The following is a 22,889-nucleotide window of genomic DNA, read 5'->3' as shown; positions in this document are numbered from 1 at the left end:
CTTCAGAGAGAGATTGTATCTTTCTTTCCAGACAATTATTTGTAGTATTCGTAGATGTTCCGTGATATTGTGACACCAGTTCCGGGTAGAGATGTACTTGGTATTGTCGTACTTGTTTTTGGATAAGTTATCAGATTACTTCTTCCGCATGTCTTTAATTATTGTTAATATTTCACTATTGATCGTATGTTGTTTTAAACTGTTAAAAAGGGCTAAATAGAAGAGTTAGTGAATCAATAATACTCGGCTTGCCTAGCTTTCACGAGTAGGCGCCATTACGACCCCGAGGATAGGAAATCCGGATCGTGACAGAACCCTTACAAGCATCTAAATCTCAGAAACATTAATTAAAAAGAACAAGTTATTCCCGAGATTACATGCTGCAATATTTTAAAGTATCTCAATGGATTAGAGAAAAATCTGACCAATGAAGTCCTTGGCAACTGCTGAGACAATTGCTTTGGTTGGAAATTTGAGATCCACTTGCACAATCTTATGCACATCCATAGAAAAACCTTGCCAATATACTTATCATTGTTAAACTGGTAATTTTTATATAAGTCGTTCGCCATTTGGAACTCGTCCATGCCAGATCTAGCTAATGATGAAAGGTTTGAAAATTGTAATGCTTGCGTACACTGTGTAATTTCTGTGTCGTTTTCATAGGCGACCATCCTTCGTCGAAAAATTACACTGCATATATAGATAAAATATTAGGTTTAGAGGTATATAATATATATTGAACACTGTTTGACAAAGATTTTTTTTTACTTCTTTCAAATTTAAACACTCTATGAAAAATTCCTGGTTTCGGCACCGGTCGTTTCATACTCATCCATGCAAAATTTGAAAATTGTACCATAAACATTAGTTGTAGCATTGTATGAAAGAATTCACACTTTTTCTAAAAGGAGGACCTGTGTATAAAATGTAATTTACAACTATTTTTTCTAAAATCTTCTTCCCTTTTTTGTTTCCTACTTAAGTTTCTCGTGAAACTTTTAGTTTACCTTTTATATGTGTCTGAGTGTTCCTTTGGTTCAAATGGAGGCATCCCGTACAGAAACTCAAAGCATTGGATACCAAGGCTCCAAATGTCCGCATTTGCGTCATGCTCCACACTTTCCACAGCAAGTTCAGCCACCAACATATCACAAACCATGTAAAAGCAGTTAAAAATTTGCTAAGCTAAATTTTTATACATGTCATGTGAAGGTAAAAGCAAGTTAACATAAACGAAGCTTTTTTTAAAAAAAAAAAAAAGAAGAAGAAGAAGAAGAAGAAAAACAGATACCGCACAAAGCCATGCCAATATAGTAACTTTTATATAAAACTTCCAATATATCTCGTATGACATGAACCGTGTTAATGTAACTTCTTGCACATAACACGTACTGTAGGATGCCACACATAGTATTTTAAGATAAGTTATCAGTTGCCCATTCAAAGATTCAATTCTCCTTCTTTTGAAGATCATCTCTTTAAGATGCACAATATCAAGAAAATTCTGCCGAAAAAAGTATATGTTTAGGCACGAAGATAAACATCTCTTCAATAATTTCTGCATTTGTAAAATACTCTACGTGTGCAACAAAACAGAATATCTTACTTTCATTGAAGCTCAGAAGACACAACTTTATTTTTATTTTTTTAGTGAAATTCGATACTCATCCAGCCATATCCCCCAAGAATGAGTTCACATCGTACAAAAATACATTGGAGGAGGGTCACCTAATGCCAAAAAAAAATTAAGAAATCATATAATTATTATTGAGTTATAAAATGGCAAACATAACACAATTTTACAGCTAGTGGAAATGACTAAAAGTGAACGACTTAGACTTTGGTATATATAATCACAGAAAAGTAATAATTTTGCAAAATAAATTGCAAAGAAGATGTAGTAAGTCTAACAAAGATAAAATTGTATAGTCAGTTAAAGCTGTTGCAAAGCAAGATGGTTATTCATATATGTAGAAGTTGTTGTTAATATGTTAGTTGTTATCTGATTTGAAGGACCAGTATGATGGTATAAGATAAACCCATAGCAACTTTTTTAATTCTATGCTTGGAATAAAGTTGGCAAAATAACAATTGGTTCCTTAATTTCCTATTGGAAGAATCACGATTGAGCTGATCTTAATTATCTCCTGTTACAGTATGTCAAGATGCCAAGCTTCCTCTACTGAGCTAATAGAAGCTTTTACCAACTTATCATTCTAAAAATTAACTGCTCATTCTGACAATTTTCACTTACCCAAGCCCTTGTATATCAATCATTTAATTTGCCCATTCCTTTTCCCCAGAAGTACCCCATGTGTTCCTTAGGGACTTCAAAGTAGCAATCTGCAAAATATGGAATACAGAAGTCAAGCCTCAATCAGGAGATTAAACACTTGAATATCACTTTCACTTTCGAGATAGCATATTCAAAGGGTATCTTTCTAGTAGCCAATATTAACTGGTTTAAGAGGTCCCTAGAGCCCACAGACAGTTATAATCTCTTTCACAAACACAATGAAAGTCCAAATGCAGTATGTAAAATAAAAACCTCAAGGCCATTCTTATTAAGACTAAACCATGCAAAGAGCCCAGACCAAAACAAAGAGCGTAAAAACATGTGAGACGGGAATATAGAGGATTTGAGTAGAGAAAGGCAAGAAAACGGAAGAACAAAGGAGTAAAAAACTTAGAACTCATGGACAGCTCCATAAAGAAACGCAACAAAACTTAATAGTACCAGAAAATAACAAAAGAGATGGATAGCAAGAGCAGAAATTGTGAAATTTTGTCAGAGAAAGCAGGGAGGGATTCCAGAATCACTGCTAAGGATGACAATTGCGTATAATAACCATGCGTCAACTTGAAACTAAACGAATTATATCCTTTAGCCATCGTACACCAGGGAACTTGAACTGCATCCCTTAGCCATCGTACACCAGGGAACTAAACGAATTATAGAAAATTACAAAAAGGGTAGCAAACAGAGCAGTTAGAGAATCAAAATTAAAATAAAATCCAACCAACCTGATTGGAAGCAATTTGAAATCAATGGATATATGAGAAGAAAAACGTTGTTGTACAGGCTATTTGGAAAACCTGTGTGTAGCAGCAGATTTACTTTTTACCATCATACGTAGAAACTGATAAATATGCTTTAACTGCATGCGTCAACTTTATTTCGGGAATTCCGAAGTACATGGTCCACAAACAAGATGGGTGCTCTTGTGCTAAAACTGTATGTTGAACTCTGTTTAATTCAGCAGACGCTATAGAGTAACATGCAAAAGATTCACAAGAAAGCCTTTTGATTGATTTCATCATAAACTATATTGTATGTAGAATGATCGTCATCACTATCTGGGTTTGGCGACCGAATTAATATCTTGACACAATTGGAAGCTTTTGCTCTTGACAATACAACATAAAGTTGTCCATGTGAAAACAATGGTTCTCGTAAATATATACCAACAAAATTTAATGTTTGACCTTGTGCTTTATTTATAGTCATAGCAAAACACAGTTTTACTGGAAATTGTGTTCTTTTAAACTGCACTGGTGATTTTTCATCCTCTGATGACATCAATGGTATTCTCGGAATAAACACATGTGTATTTTTAAAGTCGTCGCTTGCAATTTTTGCGCTTATAACATGTGTTTTAAAATCACAACACGTCAATCTTGTGTCATTGCATAAACCTTCACAAGGATTCAAATTTCATAGTATTACAATTGGATAATTTTCTTTCAAAGTTAATTTGTGAGGAGGTAAACCAGCAGGATTTAAAGAATGCAAAAATCATCATACTAACTTGTGACGACCCGGATAGTCGTCTTATGAGTTACCGCTCCGTTTTCTCTATTTCTGCTACGTTATGCTTTGTTTATCCGTGTTATGTGATATCGGGTTGGTCGGATGGAGTTCGGGAAGGATTTGGTAAGGTTTGAGACACTTAGTCTCTTTAGAGTAAGTTCAAGTTGGAAAAGTCAATCGGATGTTGACTTATGTGTTATAAGACTCGGATGCGAGTTCCGATGGTTCGGTTAGCTTCGGGAGGTGATTTGTGACTTAGGAGCGTGATCAGAATAAATTTTGAAGGTTCGTAGTGGATTTAGGCTTGAATTGGCGAAGTTGATATTTTGGTGATTTTCGGTTGGTAGGCGAGATTTTGATATAGGGGTCGGAATGGAATTCCGAGAGTTGCAGTAGTTCTATTGTGTCATTTGGGACGTGTGTGTAAAATTTCAGGTTATTTGGACGTGGTTTGGTTGGATTTTTGATCGAAAGTGTAATTTAGAAGATTTTAGAAAGTTTGGCTTGAATCCGATGTCTTTTGGTAGATTGATGTCATTTGAGGCATTTTGATGATTTGAACAAGTTTGAATAAGGTATCGGGTTATGTTTGTGCTTTTGGTTGAGGTCCCGGGGACCTCGGGATGATTTTGGGTGGTTAACGGAGAAGTTGAGATGTATTGCAGCTGCTGAACTTTGTTGCTTCTGGTGTTTTCGCACCTGCGGTTTGGGGACCGCAGGTGCGGCGCCGCACGTGCGGAAGGGGAGCCGCAGAAGCGGATTTGAGAGGAAGAGGCAGGAACCGCAGATGCGGTAATTGAACCGCACCTGCGGAGTCGCATGTGCGAAGATTGGATCGCAGATGCGGAATTGGTTCGCTAAGTGAATTTCGCAGAAGCGGAGGATTTGACCGCATATGCGGTACCGCAGAAGCGGGTTTTTGACTGCAGATACGGGTATCCCTGGGCAGAATGTATATATGTCTTCCTTCGCGATTTTTGAAGGGTTCCACCATTTTTAAACACGGATTCGGGAGCTTTGGGCGATTTTGAAGAGAGAAATCAAGGAGACCTCATAAGGTAAGGATTTTTGGACCTAAAACACATTTCTATGGTAGTATTTCATCGATTAAGGCTGAAATTAAAAGAATTAAAGGGCTAAAAATGGAGGATTAGGGCTTGAGTTTAAGAGGCCTTAAATTGAGGATTTGAGGGGTCATTTTGACTCCGATTTTAGTGTTCTTGATATGCATAGACTCGTGGGGAGACGAGGAATCTATTGATGTATAAATTTCTGAATTTTGAGATGTGGGCCGAGGGGTCGGGTTTTGGTAATTTCGGGATTTGTGCCATTTATTGATTGTTTTTGCTTGGGCTTCGTTCCCTTGGCATATTTTGACGTCCTCATTCTGATTTTGGATAGATTCGATGCGCGTGGAGGTCGATTCGAGGGGCAAAGGAGTCGCAGAGTAGTATTTTCACCGATTTATGGTAAGTAACCATTGTAAATCCTGAACTGAGGGTACAAAACCTCGGTAATTGACTTGTTTTGATAAACGCGGTGATGCATAAGTGGGTATGGGCATGGTAATGTGGACGCAGACGTTAACCCTACCTTGAAGGTAGATATGTTGTTTCCGATAGACCCTCAGCTCAAGAGGGTATGAAGTGAAGGAAAAAAAAAAATAATCTTCTTAGAAATTTTAATTTTTTGCCCTTTAAGAGTCGTTCCATCCTACTTCATTGTCACCCTCAAGTACAAACCAACACTATGAAAGATAAATAATGCGTAATTTTATAATCATTCTTTTGTCGGAAAAAATACAACTCCCTCCGTCGCAATTAGAGTAACTTTGTTGAGCATAAGCCCGTCCCCGTCCGTCCATGCCCTCCCCCGTGCAGAGATTTTTATACAATAAGTCACTTATTTAAAATTATTTGTTAAAATAACATCACTTTTGATTTATTATAATAATAGCAAATTCATTTACAAGTCTAACACATTAAAGATTTAGACATTAAATGACTAAAAAAATTTAAAAATCACTCATCCACAAATTAAGCGATCAATTTATATTTCTCTCCCATCACCACTAGCAATTTCTGTTTTTTATTTATTATTCATCCACATCTCTTGCTTTTAATATTCTATCAAATTCTCTCCAAGTCTCTCCCCACTCCGTCTAGACACCACCATCCTTTTTTCATGACGGTAGTTTGGTTCACCTAAATCAAATTATAAGTGAGAGATGGCAGAAGCTTTCTTGCAAAGCTTTTGGCGAGAAAATAAGGCACTTGTATAAATTATGAATTATACCATATATGTTATATATACAATATATTGTTGGTATATTTTTGTATCCCTGAATACCATTTGGTGGTAACTTATTTTACCATACATGTTATATTCAAAATATATTATTCGAATATTAATTTGTTTGTATTTTTCAGAATTAGAAGGTTTTACCAGTGTAAGTTTTTTAAATTTATATATATTTTATACGAGTTATAAAGTGATTGTATTACATAGCAGGATTCAGTATTTTAAATTTATATAACATGTGATTTGGATATATAACATGTGATTTATATGATATATATATTCAAATATATGTAATGTATATATAGGATATAATTAGCACCTCATAGAGTTTTGAATATGAAAGACACAAAGCAAAACAAACAATGTAACTTTATATACCATATAATTTCTAGTATAATATATTCAAATATTATAATTTATACCAATAATATTTTAATATATACTTCATAAAATAATTGTTTAATAAGAAATATAACACTTACACATACAGTATGTGATAGTTATAATGTCAATATTCCAATTATTTATCCAAGCATACATCTTTATCCAAGCATAATTAGAAGAGAGAGAAACTATAAGCACATTCATAATCATTCTTCGAAATAGAGATAAAAGATAAGGAAAAGTCATTTATGAGTAAAACGTGAAATCAGTTGAGCATTGTAAATATATAGCAATTTCCTAAAATTTAAGAACATGGGTAGGAGCTGTTACGGATTTTTATTATGAATATAAATATGTAACTGCTAGAAATGTTAATTAAGTGCTACTGCTGTGACTTTGTAGAAGTTTTTAAAATATTGCACAATTATATTTTTTCCTCTTCCTCTGCCTTGTCTTACATTAATACGGGGGGGGCCAGTTATAGTTGGACTAGCAACTAATGAGCCCATTAATAGGGCCCACCAATGTAAATGCTGTTATATGGAAGTTGAATACTTTACGTGGCCCACTTCTCCAATCTTGATCCCCCATCAACTTTGTCTATCTTCCTTTTTCTTTTTTCCCGACATTCTTCTTCCAATCAGTTTAAGAAGAATAAAGTATGGCAGAGAAAACCTGACTGGACAACAGTAATTAGGATACAGCTGAGAATAATGTTATTCTCTTGACTCAGAGGAACACTATACTTATGATTTAGAGGAAGAAAAGATGTGTATTGTTGTGTGGAAAAAGATAATTCAATGGTCCAACGATCTCACAAATTTCGTCTATCACTAATTTCTTTCAAGAACAACATATTATAATCTAGAACTAGATATATATAAGTTATTTGACAGTTTCACAATAAGTCTTGCCAAGGGTTCCACTTGATTGGACAAGAGATACTGATATTTTATCTATAAAATAATTACTATTGGGGAGTTAAAAGAAGATATTTTTAATACGACTTTTGCAAATATTAGTTGAATATAAATTGTTTAATTAATATGATTTTTAATACTCTTTATATTTCTAAATATATAAATGAAAAATTTTATATTTGAATCCGCACTGAAGATTAGTTAATTTAACCCTTGTACTCTCTCGGTTGTGTCACATATAGGGATGGCAAATGGGGCGGAACAGGTTTAAAGCTACTATGTGGTACGGGGCGGGGCGAATTGAGATTATTTTTTAAACACTGATGTGGGACGAATTGTGGGTCTATGCGGGTTTACGCAGGTTTGCACAAGTTTTCTAGGTTTAGCCTATTGTATATTCTACAAATTATCCAATATGACTTGAGCGACAAACTTTAAAGACCAATATCTGTTCTAATATTTGATACTTCATAAAAACAAAAATAAATCATTTATAATGTTTTTTCAAATACATTTTGTAGCAAAATGTTAACTAATTTAGAAATTTTGAAGAAAAAAAAAAGAAGAAAAAAGTTAGACATCTAAGGGAATATAAAATGTTGTTTAGAAAAATAATTTTATGTAAAATTATTAATACTAGTCTCTGGGCACGCGCGATGCGCGTATACCCCTATTAATGAGTAAATAATTTTTAAAAATATTAAGAATATTATTGAACAATGTGTTTGAGCTATAAAATAGAAATTAAAAAGAATTAAGTTTTAAAATTTATGAATGATAATCTTATTTCGTTAGCTCAATAATAAAATAAAAAAAGAAATCATGCTCAACATATAGGTCCTCAATGCCTTAATGTAATATCCTATATATAGGTTATGTATTTTCTTAAAAGAATAAAATAGGATACAATTATATTTTCTTGTCAATGATGCATTATATTTTGAGGAAACCAGTAATGCTTCTGCCCTCACTGTTAGATCGATAAGCCATTGAAATAAATGGCAAGCTTCTTTTTGTCAAAGTGAGTAAGTCCCTGGTCATAGCTACACAAAGAACAAATACCATTGTTGTTATACGTGTTGCGAGTACGCGACATAACTCAACCTAGACGATAAATTATTAGTTCTAACAAAAATTCAAGCTTCTTGAATTCATAATGGATGATAAAAATTCCAGATCGTAGTAGAACTCAGAAATCATGAAATTCAATAAATTTTGAAAGATATATAATTTACAACAATATTGAAAAAACCATATATTATGAATATGTGGTCAAACTCTCGACCAAAGAAACAATTAATCTTAATTCATTTTGCTTCTCTTTTAAGTCATTGCTTAAGCAAGAAGACTAAGAGTGGTAGAAGATAGAGAGTTAGAAAATTCACTTTCTTGTAATTTTTTGACTTTGCCTCCTATTGCTGAAATACTTTATGGTTGCAATAACATGAAAATAAAGTAACAATGAGAACACTGCTTCCTACCGAAGACATTAAGGATTATTTCCTAGCCAAAATTTGCTTGACAGAGTATAGCTATGAAAATATATTTAATGGACTAACCAAGACACTCATAAAAGTGCATTAACAAAAAAGTAATAGTTTGCCTGTTTGACAAGCCAAGATTGATTCCGTGCATGGCAAATGGCGAATAGGTATGATAAATCACAAATGGAGTAGAAAAAAGGAAATCAAGAGAACATTGGGGAGGGAAAACAGATCAAGCAAATAGAAGAAACAGAAATAAACAAAAGAAAAAAAAAATCTTGTTATTTGAACATCGTCATCTACAATTTCTAAAGATTGCATTCACAGGAAACTTTTGTGAAGCAATTGTACCTATAAACAAAGAAGAATGTTTACAAATTAATAAAAAATTCAAAATTCATGTTCAAGAAAGCATAAAGGAGGACGGGAGAAGATGAAATGGTAATCATAAATATAAAGGTTTAGCGTCCTAATTCCAATTCCCATGCTTGTAGCTATCATTTACCATTTAATCTATCCGAATTAATTATCCAAATTCATTGTGCATTTATATAGAGAAGCTGAATCAATAAGAAAACAACAACCCACATTTTGTAGTCATTATTTATCATTCAATAGGATGAATAATTAATCAGCCTAACTTCATAATCACTACCCTTTTTTTTTTAAATCATCGACCCATTAAATATTTAGTACATACAAATTACAAAAGGGTGATATTTTAGGGGGTAAACTTAGAGGATAATTTGGTCATTTAATTTTCAAAGGATATTTGAGTGAATTATTAAATAAAAATTAATAAAAAATATAAATTCTTTAAAAATGATTTATATGGGATCTTATTTAGTTAACACAACAAGGAAAGAAGCCACGAAGATATTGTATACCAAGGAAATGAATTTTGAAAGTACATACAACATTCATTATTTTATCTTTGAATAAAGTTTTTTTAAATTAGTAGAAAATGTCAAATGGAATATGCTTGATATTGAATCATTGATACATGAGGCAGGACTCTTCCTTACACCAAATTTGATAACTAAAGCATACAAAGTTGATTTAGCCCCTGTAATTTCTATGTTATTAAGTAATTTTATATCTTCATACATCAATCTTAAGATGGTAAAGTATCTTTAAAAGTTAAAAATATAGCTCAAACGGGCTTTAGATCTTTTAATTTCTAGTTTGAGCCTTCCAATTGCTCTGCAACTATATTCCTAAAAAGATTAGTTGTAACATTATTAAAAACTACCTAGGTGAATAAACAAAGCTCGTGAATATCTTCAAACTTGAAAGGAATAACATGAAACAATCGATAACAATAAAATAACAAGATTAATCTAATGACACAATGCCAGAATACAGAATACGAAGAGCCAATCTTAATTAGGAGGTATGCTAGTAATTTAGTATGATAGTGAATGTGCATCACATTCACTCTATTGCATTTATATCGGATATAGTATTTATTTCATGAGTATTTACAAATTTCTCCAAAAATATTACTTACAATAGCCTTTAGTATAGGGTTAATAGTGTCGTTTAGCTTTATAAGGGCATTTTAGTATTTCAGCTTTTCACTTGAGGTATTCCCGCTTATAATATAGTATGATGATTTGTCACTTAAAAATCAACTAATGACGGTTTGTTACACAAAAACCACTAGCAAATGAGAAAAAAATTACTTATGCAGGGCGGGGTGGGTTGCACGGATGGATGCGGGTACAAATGCTATATTATGAGGGACGAAGCAGGACGGGTTGAAATCTTGACGGGTTTATGCGCCCCGCAACCCCACCGTTTGCCATCACTAATCACATACGGTTGAACGAATGAAGTACTTAAAAATGGTCCAAAGTCTAACAACCTTTTAATGAAGCAACATGCGCATGTATCAATCATTACCTGACAAAGAAAGTGTTGAACACTTATTATTAAAAGATTAACAGCTTTAAACATAGGAAACAGGAGTGGTAGATGATTCGAGAGGATAAATTCTTGCAATCTTAGGATCTTTTGAGGTCGATTTTTGCCTAAAGATTCGTTCTTTATGTCTACTAAATGCTATGAAGAAGAAAGAAAGGAGAGGTTGCATATTAGGGTGGCAAGAATGATGTTGATCACACCATAGCTACCAAAAATAGCCTATGGACCACATTTATATGACAAAACTAACCCTTTTCGTTTAGTCCTCAAATTTGGACTCTTTCTACCAAAAATTTTGGCTTTTCTTTGTATTGCCAGTTTGCTTAAATCCCTCATTGGATGGAAAATTCTTGCCTATATTTTGCCTATAGTAGAGTAGCTGCCGCTTTGCATGTGTTTGTGTCTGATTCTTGGTCCTTTGGTGAGTGTAACTTAGTACGTGTCACACTCACCAATAAATCGCATGATTAAAAGCCAAATCTAAAGATTTAAGTACCATTTTTTAATATGTCTAAGTATACAGTAGCTATCATTAGTGGAATCAAATTTTATCCTAGATAGATAGAGCATCAACTTGACTGTATAACATGAAAGTTAACGAGAAAAATCAGAGAAACAACTGCTGTGAAAGAACTACACAGACTGATGGATAGATATGGAGAGAGATAGAATGACATAAAGCAGACAAATTTTTCAATTGGGACAATATTGTAAGTTTGTGAAAAGAACAGAAATGGGTGATTAAGAGGAGTTCAAGAATTTACCTTTGTCCGCGTGGGAGAGAGAGGGGGTGGTAAAGATGAGAGTAAAGTAAGAGACATGGGGTGGTGGACAATATCAAACAGTTTGAAAATTTGGTTGAAAAAAGAGGATCTTTGAGTAAGACAAGCACCAATAATTTTGAAATTTTGAAACAAGAGTGAGAAAAAGATGGAGAGAGAGGAAAAGGTAGAAAAAGAGAGAAGGAATAAGAAAAAGCAAGAAGAAGAATTGTTGGTAGTAAAGTTGAAACAAGGTATTTTGGTGGGGAAAAGAGGGGGTAATTGTACTACTCCTTCACCTACATGGAAAATTGGGTTGGCTCAAGCTGATGGTTCTCTACTTGAAGATTCGCCTTTTTCTTCCAATTCTACTTCACTCTCTGTTAGAAAACTTGGTGCCAATCTCTGGGAATTTCAACCCCAAGTTAATAAGATGAGCAAGATTGGCCCTCTTCCCCAAAATCACAAAGACAAACGTTCCAAGCTTCCCAGCCAACCAGCTGACCCACCTGATAGCCCACAGCAGCAGGTCAAGTACTAGGAACTTTTTTTTAATTTTTACTCCAAACTGCATATTTTAATTACTAAACAGAGGCGGATTTAAGACGAGTTCTGTGGTTCAACTTAACCTGTTGCTTTTAGTTCGAACTATGTTCAACGCTTAAGCATGTCTTTGGTGCCTCAAGTTCATATCATGCTACATAGGTAGAAAGACAATCTGCTATTCCTAAGGCACATTTAGGAATGCCTTAGCGGAGTGTTGGAGCACCGGTTAAGTTGTCTTTGTACTCAGCCACTGAGGCTGCCTACATTGTGGCCCTTACTTGAACCCTGCATGAACGCGGGATGCTTTGTGAATCGGGCTGCCCTTTTTTTGTCTTTACTAGAATAGTTTGTTGGCACATAGAATTGCTTTGCGGAAGTCTTGTTTCTCCAAGTCAATTTTTTGTGTTGATCTCGAGAATGCTTAGTTCCTAAGGGAACTTTCTACACAAGTGAAAATGAAATTCATCCCAACAAAGTTTCCTAGTCCGATAGCTTGATTGAAGAGTCAAAAGGATGTCTATTTGGTTCTTCTCTGCTGAATTATAAAGTGCTTCAAAACTTTTCTCTAACTTACTTCCGGAGGCTATAACCTGATTATTGATGGTTCTTTTACTTTTATGGCAGCCAACAAGCACCAGTAGTTTAGGGCGGGACATCGCAGCGTCGCTTAGACAGCATCATCATCATTTAATTGGGAAGAATGGAGGCGCTCATTCGCTTGAATCTCCAGCAAGTTACTGTAGCTCGATGGAGGTAACTTTTCCTTGCACCTTCCCCTGCTAGAATCTTTAACCTGAGAGCCTAACTCTAAAATGAATCAGCTCTTTATATCAATTTGAAAGACCACTGCAAAGAATAAATCAGTATAGTCCGCTGCAACAATGTATGCTTGTTTCCTGGTTCAATTGTCCTATTTTACCCCTTCACCCTTTCTCACTTCCACGGGTTAATGTTAAAATCAGGAAGATTCATGGATATACAAATGTTTAAGCAAATTGAACTACGATGCCTTCTGTAAAACATGATGGCTTCCATATGACTTCTGCAAACTATTTGGCTTTTGATTCAGAAGTGACTAAATATCAGTGTTCATTTTAGAAGATTGATGTGCTTCTGTAAACTAAATTCGACAAATTTTCTGGTGAATATAGTCTGGATATTGTATGTGTAATTTCCAAAATCCAGGCTGTGTTACCTGAATGTTGCTTGATTCTGTCTATTAAGAACCTGCTTTTACTACATGAGAAGTTCCCCGTATGGTAATGAGAAGATTACTGCAAGCATGTGTTACCTTGTTTAACCGCGTACTGGAATTCGTCTTGCACGTGCTTTATTCAATTATTTAGAAAATTTCATGGTAACCACTTTCAGTGGTATAATAGTGTTTACATTCCTTCCCCTGACAGATGGCTCCTTATAAACCTGTAGAGACTCCGACCAGCTCAAAGGACTTTAAAGGTAGAAGTGGAAAGTCTAGCTACAGTCTTAAAACATCAACAGAGTTACTTAAGATACTTAATAGGATTTGGAGCCTTGAACAACAACATGCATCAAACATGTCTTTGGTGAAAGCATTGAGAAAAGATCTCGATCACTCTCAAAGACGTGTTAAGGAACTACAAGAAGAAAAGAAAAGAGACAGAGAAGAAATAGATGACTTGATGATGCTAGTTGCTGAGTACAGAATTGGAAGAAAAAACAACAAGCATAACAGAACCGAAGATGCAGTCAAGACACTGACTGTTGAGTTACACAATGAAAGGAAGTTGAGAAAACACTCAGAAAATCTTCACCGTAAGCTTGCTCGAGAGATTGCTGAAGTGAAATCTTCATTCTCTAATGCTTTAAAAGAACTTGAAAGAGAACGGGAGGCACGGATTATGCTAGAAGAATTATGTGATGAGTTTGCCAATGGAACTAAGGAGTATGAACAAGAAGTGCGGTTCTTGAAAAGCAAACTGACAAAGGATCACACATTGACAGAAGAGAAGGATGGATTGATCATCCATATTTGTGAAGCCTGGTTAGATGAGAGGATGCAAATGAAGCAAGCGCAAAGTCATCATGGTCTTGCAGAAAAGAAAACAACTGTGGACAAGTTGAGGTCCGAAATACAAACCTTTCTTAAAGCTAGACATTCTAGTGATCACAAGAATAATGTCTCAAACCTAAAAGGAGCAAAGGAAAGCTGCTTACACAGGCATTCTTTGGAATCCTTTCACTTGAACAATATTGCAAGTGCACCCAGAATAGAGAATGAAGACGGCGATTCATTTGCTAATACTATACGTGCTACTAAATCAAATAGAGGTTTAAGTGGAAAGCATAATGACAGCAGCTGCATCAACCAACATGAGAAAAACATAACTGAATCCAATCCACCACAGAAAAAGATTGAAACTCCAGTTTCAAAGGACCCTGACGCGACTAGCTCAAGAATCCAACCTGAAGAGAAAATCTTTGAGTCAACGGTGGTTAAAGAGACTCCTGTTGAAGGTAATGATTCATGTGTGCTTGAGAAAAGTGTAACGAAACAAAGAAAATCCCAGAAAAGAAAGAATGACAGAATGAAAACTGGAAGTTCGTTGCTGAACAACTTGTTTAGGGATCATTCATTGCCTTCAGAAGCTAAGACACTTAAAAATGATGATAAGCATATGGAACATTCTTTTGATCCAACGACGTTTACTGGCCCTACAAGTCCAGTGCAGAAGTGGACATCAAAATTAACAGCCCCGGATCTTGAAGTGGTTGAATCTTCTTCAAAATTACCACTAGGTGTAAAAGAGAATACACTGAAGGCAAAGCTGCTAGAAGCCAGACTGGAAAGACAGCAGTTGCGGCCAAGAGCTACAAAAGGTTTGTCTGAGGTTTCTTGAACAGTAAAAGGGCCAGGTATGAACCATAAGATGGAATATATCAAAAAGTGTTAATATTTTGCAAGTGTTAGTTGCTAATGCTGGTTTGTAACTCGAAAATTTTGGTACAGATGGTGCTTCAATTTCTTTGTAGTTGGCGAATACCAATCTGTAAATGAGAAATATATGCTGTTGTAAACATGATTTAGCTATCAACCTTTTTGTAGTTTCTGAACTATATCTGTAAATGAGAGATGTGTACTGGTTATTGACATAGTTTCGCATTTCACTCGGAAATTTAGGCATCTAATATGCGTTGTGAGCTTGATAGTTCACTTGCCAGAATTTTGAGGAATATTAATTCAGAGATAAACATCTAAAACATTCTCAGGCTCAGTATAATTTTGGTCAAAGTTAAGCCTTAAACAATGTAAATATTAGAAAGTTACAATTAAATCCTTATAGTAATAGTTTTTTAGTCATGCCAAAGGTTAAACTTACTCTTTGCTTCTATTAAACCACATTCGTCCAATGGAGGACATAATCCCCGAGTGTAGTTGTTCCTTTTAATTCGTTTTATAAATGTGTATACATAAATTGAAGAAAAAAAAAACATTAAAAATATATTGAAGGCGACGACAGAACAACTAAGCTTCAGGGTGTGTTTGGCGTAACAAGGGTGTGTTTGGCGTAACAGAAAATGTTTTCCGCGAAAAATATTTTTCAATAAAATGTTTTCTTGGAAAACAAGTAGTAATCTTATTCATTTTTCGATGTTTGGAACGCAAATTAAGGAAAATAACTTCTCAAGATTATTTCTATTATATAGAAGAGAGAAGAGGAGGTCGACCAAGGGCATTATTGTCATTTCAAAAATATAACTGTATTGGTTGCTTGTATAATAGGCTCAAAAATTTGATTGTGTTATAAATATATTATATTATGGATGTTCATTTAGTACTCCGTTGTAAATAAGTTTCTTGAAGAAGCTTATCCATATGGGACTCCATCGTAAATATGTTTATCTATTTAGTACTCTATTGGAAATAAGCTTCCTGAAGAAGCTTATCACTTCAGTACCCGGTTATGGATAAATATTACCCCCGGTAGAAGATTATCCATACCTGGTATAATAAGTTTATCATTTTAGTACCCAGTTATGGATAAACATTACCCCCGGTAGAAGATTATCCATACCGGGTATAATAAGCTTATCCTTTCAGTACTCAGTTATGGATAAACATTACCCCCGATAGAAGATTATCCATATCGGGTATAATAAGCTTATCTTTTCAGTACTCCGTTATGGATAAACATTGCTCTTAGTAGAAGATTATCCATATCTGGTATAGTAGCAGCTTACACAACAACTTCATTTCTTCTATAAATAGAAGAGATTTCAGTCCATTATGTACATCAGTTTGAATCAGAATAATATATCAGTTTCTCTCTATACTTGTCTTTACTTTATAGTCTTTATTTTATAACACGTTATCAGCACAAGACTGACATCTCGAGCAAATACTTTGTAAGTATTAGAGGTAAGAACTTTCTTTTCCTAAATAAATCTTTCTAAACTTGAATTTGTAGCCCTGGATATAATGTTATATTTTGTCCCGGGCCCGGGCCTTAGTGGGCCTAACGGGCCGGGCCTCGCGGTCCCGGGCTTCGTGGTCCTGGGCTCTGGCGGTCCCGGTCTTCGTGGGCTCAATGGGTGGAACCGGCCCGTGACGGGCCTAAGCCCACATGGTCCTGTGCTTAACGTGTCGGGCTCGTGGGCTTCGCGGGCCTAGCGGGGTTTTTTTTTTTTAAGACAATTTCTTGTAGTATCATGGCTATATTAAAAATATATATGTAGTATATATGTATATCTAATTATTAAAGTGCTTGACGAAAAAGAAAATAACAAAACAATAGTAAAACACTAAATTGTCATGCATAATATATTTTCTTGTAGTATATTATATTGTATCTTATGTATATATATTCTCTTATATATTTTCTTTTAGTATATGTATTGTATCTTATGTATATATATTCGCATAATATATTTTCTTGTAGTATATATATTGTATCTTATGTATATATGTTCGCATAATATATTTTCTTGTAGTATATATATTGTATATTATGTATATATTGTAGCATAATATATTTTCTTGTAGTATATTATATTGTATCTTATGTATATATATTCTCTTATATATTTTCTTGTAGTATATATATTGTATCTTATGTATATATATTCGCATAATATATTTTCTTGTAGTATATATATTGTATATTATGTATATATTTTCGCATAATATATTTTCTTGTAGTATATTATATTGTATCTTATGTATATATATTCTCTTATATATTTTCTTGTAGTATATATATTGTAGCATAATATATTGTCTTGTAGTATATATATTGTATATTATGTATATATTTTCGCATAATATATTTTCTTGTAGTATATTATATTGTATCTTATGTATATATATTCTCTTATATATTTTCTTGTAGTATATATATTGTATATTATGTATATATTGTAGCATAATATATTGTCTTGTTATATTATGTATATATTTTCGCATAATATATTTTCTTGTAGTATATTATATTGTATCTTATGTATATATATTCTCTTATATATTTTCTTGTAGTATATATATTGTATATTATGTATATATTGTAGCTTATAAATAATTCTAAGTATAGACAAAGAAATATTGCGAAAAGAAGCTCATGGGTAGAAGCAATAAATTTTACGGTTCACTTGATAATGAAATTTATATGAAAATCCCTGAAGGATTTAAAATGCCTGAAGCAAAATCTCAGGAAATGTATTCAATCAGATTACAAAGATCTTTGTACGGTTTAAAGCAATCTGGGCGCATGTGGTATAATCGCCTTAGTGAATATTTGCTGAAAGAAGGTTACATAAATGATGTTATTTGTCCATGTATTTTTATAAAGAAAATGGCATCAGAATTTGTTATACTTGTTGTTTATGTTGATGACATAAATCTTGTTGGAACTCCAGAAGAGCTCCAAAAGGCAATTGAATATCTTAAGAAAGAATTTGAGATGAAAGATCTTGGAAAGACAAAACTTTGTCTTGGTCTGCAAATTGAACATTTAGCAGACGGGATCTTTATCCATCAATCTGCCTATACAGAAAGGGTCTTAAAACGCTTTTACATGGACAAAGCGCACCCATTGAGTACACCAATGGTTGTTCGATCACTTGAAGTGAATAAGGATTTGTTCCGACCTCCAGAAGAGGACGAGGAACTCCTTGGTCCCGAAGTACCCTATCTCAGTGCAATTGGTGCACTAATGTATCTTGCTAATGCTACAAGGCCTGACATAGCATTTTCTGTTAATTTACTAGCAAGATATAGTTCTTCTCCTACACGGAGACATTGGAACGGGATTAAGCATATATTGCGATATTTAAAGGGAACTCTTGATATGGGTTTGTTTTATGCTAACAAAGATAGTGCAGACCTTGTTGGTTATGCAGATGCAGGTTATTTATCTGATCCCCATAAAGCTCGATCTCAAACCGGCTACGTATTTACATATGGAGGTACTATCATATCATGGCGCTCCACAAAGCAATCTATTGTTGCTACTTCTTCAAATCACGCTGAGATAATAGCTATTCATGAAGCAAGTAGGGAATGCGTATGGTTGAGATCAATAATTCATTTTATTCGAGAAAAATGTGGTTTGGAATGTGAGAAAAGACCCACAATTTTATACGAAGACAATGCTGCATGCATAGCCCAATTGAAGGGAGGATTTATAAAAGGAGATAGAACGAAGCACATTTCACCAAAATTATTCTACACACACGATCTTCAGAAAAGTGGTGACATTGATGTGCAACAAATCCGTTCAAGTGATAATCCAGCAGATTTATTCACTAAATCTTTGCCAACTTCAACTTTTGAGAAGATGGTATACAAGATTGGAATGCGGAGACTCAAATATTTGAAACAAGGTTTTCATCAGGGGGAGTAAAATACGCGATGCACTCTTTTTCCCTTACTAAGGTTTTTTCCCATGGGGTTTTCCTTATAAGGTTTTTAATGAGGCACCTAACAATGCGTATTACTAAATATGTGTACTCTTTTTCCTTCACTAGAATTTTTTTTCCCACGTGGTTTTTCCTAGTGAGGTTTTAATGAGACACATTATCTTTTAATGAACATCCAAGGGGGAGTGTAATAAATATATTATATTATGGATGTTCATTTAGTACTCCGTTGTAAATAAGCTTCTGAAGAAGCTTATCCATATGAGACTCCACCGTAAATATGTTTATCTATTTAGTACTCTATTGAAAATAAGCTTCCTGAAGAAGTTTATCACTTCAGTACCCGGTTATGGATAAATATTACCCCCGGTAGAAGATTATCCATATCATCTATAATAAGCTTATCCTTTCAGTACCCAGTTATGGATAAATATTACCCCCGGTAGAAGATTATCCATACCAGGTATAATAAGCTTATCCTTTCAGTACCCAATTATGGATAAACATTATCCCCGGTGTCACACCTCCTTTTTCCGCACCCGAGGGGCGCAAGGGAGTTTTTTCCAATTAAAGGACAATCGAAACGGGATTGGTTTATTTATTTCAGAGTCGCCACTTGGGAGATTTAGGGTGTCCCAAGTCACCAATTTTAATCCCGAATCGAGGAAATGAATGACTCTATATTACAGTCTGCGTACCAGAAATCTAGATAAGGAATTCTGTTAACCCGGGAGAAGGTGTTAGGCATTCCCGAGTTCCGTGGTTCTAGCACGGTCGCTCAACTGTTATATTCGGCTTGATTATCTGATTTTATACAAGTATGACCTTATATGCAAATTCTAACTTTTAACCGCTTTATTATTATTGTTTTTACAAGAATGTGAACATCGCTTAAAATATATCTTTGGACTGTGTCACATGAAATGCACCCACAATCCGAAACATATTTTATTTGATGTTTTAGGATTTGGATTTGGGTCGCATGAAATGCACACCCGAGTTTAAGAAAATTAAATTATTAAAGACGCGCCTAAAGCGACTATCGCGTTATTATTTTGCGGAGGCCGTGAAATTCGCTAATCGACCCTCCTGAATTCTAAGTAATTTTAAACAAGTATTTACTGAGGGCCCCGCAATTTGTATTTTTATTCGACGAGGCTCATCTCATTCTTATTTTTTTTAAGAATTTGCAACGTCATGGAAATGCATCTCGGGCCACGCCACAATCAATGCGCCCGTGACTAAAGACATATTTCGACTCCGTTGAGATTTGGATTTGGGTCACATAAATGTGCACCCGAGTTTAGAGAGATAACATTATTAAAGGTGCGCCTAAAGCAACTAGCGCATTATTATTTTTGGGGAGGGCCGTGAAATTTGTTAAACGGTCCATCCCGGAATCTAAGTATTTAATACATATATTTTGTGAGGGCCCCGCAATTTTTCCCTTTTATTCGGCGAGGCTCGTCTCATTTTATTCTTTATTATTTATTTTTATATATATTTTTTCTTTAAAAGAAGAGGTAAACTTAAGGTTACTACATTTTTACTTTATCTATTTAAAGAGTTAATTCAAAGTTAAAAATATATTGCAAGCCATGCTGTACGCAACGCACTAGTGGTTCACGACAAGTTCCATTTAACTATGTTCCGAATTGGAGCCGGGTCACATGAGATGCACCCCCGGTTCCTTTAATCTAATTACATGCAAACCAACAATATTGCCACAAATTACTAATTTGACGCTATTTATAAACTATCATTTTTTTTCTCTAAATCTAGTTTAATGAAATATAAGCTACTAATCTAACAATAAATGGCAAGCATCTAACAATTAGTGATAAACAAAAATATAAAACTAACAGCAGAACATAACAGTAACAAACAACGATAAACTAACATGCCGAGATAAACTTCACAATACGGCAAATGTACTACTACTAACTCAAATTCATCGAAACAAGACATGGAAGCAAAGAACACACCGAGACAAAAATAACATGAATACTCACGTTTAACAGCAACGTCGAGTTTCAACATCTCGACCTCGCCAAAATGGACAGCAACAACCTCGGCGTACCGGACCTCGACGAACCGAAGTCGACCTCGACGGAACTCATCCGGACAGAACTACTGGGCTGTTTTGTTGAACGTTTTCGTTTGGTTTCAGCTTGTGCGTATATGTGTTTTCTTGGTCAGTCATGGCAAGGAGGAAAGGTTGTTCATGGCTGGACGTTGTAGGCAACCGTTTGAACGTGGGGGGTGCGACTGGATGGTCGCCTTGGCGTGGTATTACAGGTTGGTCGCCGGGGCTGCTAGGGGTCGTCTGGGCAGTGGCGTTTGGTGGTGGTGCTGAGCTAGGTTGTTTGGCGATAGGAAGGTAGCGGACTGGAGCTGGAGGAGTTGGTTGGGCGGTTATGGCGGAGAGGGAGTTGCTTGGGGGTTTTGGACGTGGGGAAGGTGAGAGGAGGAGGGTGGTCTGTTGGAGCAGGTGGGTTGTTGTTGTTGAAGGTGGTGTTTGAGAAGGTGGTGTTGCTGGTTTTGGTCGTTGGGACGGGTAGCAAGGTCGACGGAGTTGGGAGGAGACGGGGTAGGTTTTTTTTGGACTGGTTTTTTGAAGAAGACGATGGCTAGGGGTCCGGTGGTTATGGCGGAGAGGGAGCTCGGGGAAGGTGACGAGGACGGAGTTGAGGCTTCTGCTTCTTCTTCTTGTTTAAGAAGAAGACGATGAACAGTAGTCTTGTTTTTTTCCAGACAGTAGGGTTCTTTTCTTCTTCTTTCAAAGAGAAAGAAGAAGATGCACAGTATTTTCTTTCCAATTTTTTCCCAGTCTCCTCCTGTCCGTTTTTCTTTCTTTTTAATTTCCAAAATCTCCAAAGTGTTTTTGTTCGTTCCCCCTTCAGGTTTCCTTTCTTTCTTCTTTATGAAGAAGAAAGACCAACAGTAGTCCTTTTTTCAATTTTTTAAAAGTCCCTCCCGTTCCTTTTGTTTTACCCGTGTATTTAGCATGGGTTTTGCCCAGAAAAATGAGCCCACGCGTGGTGGGGTTCAAGGCATATGTCCCCCATGCGTGGTGGGGTTCCCCACGTGTCCTGGACACGGTTTATTATGGGCTAGGTCCGAAAATTAGGCCTAAAACCGGGTAGTTTAAACCCGAATATTATTCTTTTGCCCGGACCCGAGAAATAGGAACACGTTGCTTAACTAGTCCTATGTAAGCAAAATAACTACCAAAAGATAAGACTAGTATTTAAACAAAACTATATCTTTTTTAAATATTTTTCAAGGTTTAAAATAGCTACAAAATATTAATAAAACTATATTTTTTTTTAATTTTCGTTTTAAAATATTAAGATAAAATATGAGGTAATATTTTTGTATTTTTTCAAAGTTAAAAAAAATGCCTATAATACTTTAATAGAATTATTATTTTTGTATTTTTCGAAATTATATAAGGTATAAAAATAAAGTTCAATTTTTGTATTTTTTCAAGTTTATGAGAAATACATAAATTAAAATTTATATATATATACTTTGAAATTTTCTTTTTGCAACGAAATAAAGTAAAAAATAGTTAAAATAGCTCTATTAGTCCTAAATTAGATATTTTAAGCTAAGAGCGTAAAAATTCCCGGGGAGGGTCAAAAATCACGTGCTTACAGCTGCCCCTCTTTGACTGGAAACACGAAGAGTTTTCCGACAAAGAACGACTAGACGTGTTTTTGACCCGACCATTACTTGGACGGACTACACTTAAGGAAAGGGAGGGAATGTGACCGAGCCCTGGTATCTGAGCTGCCTACATATCCTTGGTTATACAGGAATCAGGCCACGTGTAGTTCGGGAATGAGAGAGATAG

General features: G+C 35.0%; 1 protein-coding gene and 1 long non-coding RNA gene across 2 annotated transcripts; one reads left to right on the top strand and one right to left on the bottom strand.

Moving 5' to 3' along the window:
- Positions 1-386: 386 nt before the first annotated feature.
- LOC104240304 (uncharacterized) lies at positions 387-3,104 on the bottom strand. Its single transcript, XR_714389.1, has 4 exons — positions 3,028-3,104; positions 2,258-2,346; positions 1,011-1,731; positions 387-693 (listed from the first exon to the last, which is right to left on the bottom strand). It is a non-coding gene; the product is annotated as an uncharacterized lncRNA (long non-coding RNA).
- An 8,340-nt stretch (positions 3,105-11,444) lies between these two features.
- On the top strand, positions 11,445-15,268 carry LOC104240306 (uncharacterized protein At5g41620-like). Its single transcript, XM_009795130.2, has 3 exons — positions 11,445-12,119; positions 12,761-12,889; positions 13,543-15,268. Exons 1-3 carry the CDS (start codon positions 11,760-11,762, stop codon positions 15,013-15,015), a joined length of 1,962 nt encoding a protein of 653 aa, XP_009793432.1. The 5' UTR covers positions 11,445-11,759; the 3' UTR covers positions 15,016-15,268.
- Positions 15,269-22,889: the final 7,621 nt, after the last annotated feature.

This window comes from Nicotiana sylvestris, chromosome 1 (genome assembly GCF_000393655.2).
Source record: "Nicotiana sylvestris chromosome 1, ASM39365v2, whole genome shotgun sequence".
NCBI lineage: Eukaryota > Viridiplantae > Streptophyta > Magnoliopsida > Solanales > Solanaceae > Nicotiana > Nicotiana sylvestris.
The sequence above is the reverse complement of the archived record's forward strand: the minus strand, read 5'-3'. Positions and strand labels throughout refer to the sequence as shown.

Excerpts from the sequence above, each read along its gene's own strand:
- LOC104240306 (XM_009795130.2), top strand. The coding sequence starts at position 11,760 with ATGGAGAGAGAGGAAAAGGTAGAAAAAGAGAGAAGGAATAAGAAAAAG. Across the intron at positions 12,120-12,760 it reads CTGATAGCCCACAGCAGCAG|CCAACAAGCACCAGTAGTTT; the intron begins GTCAAGTACTAG and ends CTTTTATGGCAG. Across the intron at positions 12,890-13,542 it reads GTTACTGTAGCTCGATGGAG|ATGGCTCCTTATAAACCTGT; the intron begins GTAACTTTTCCT and ends TTCCCCTGACAG.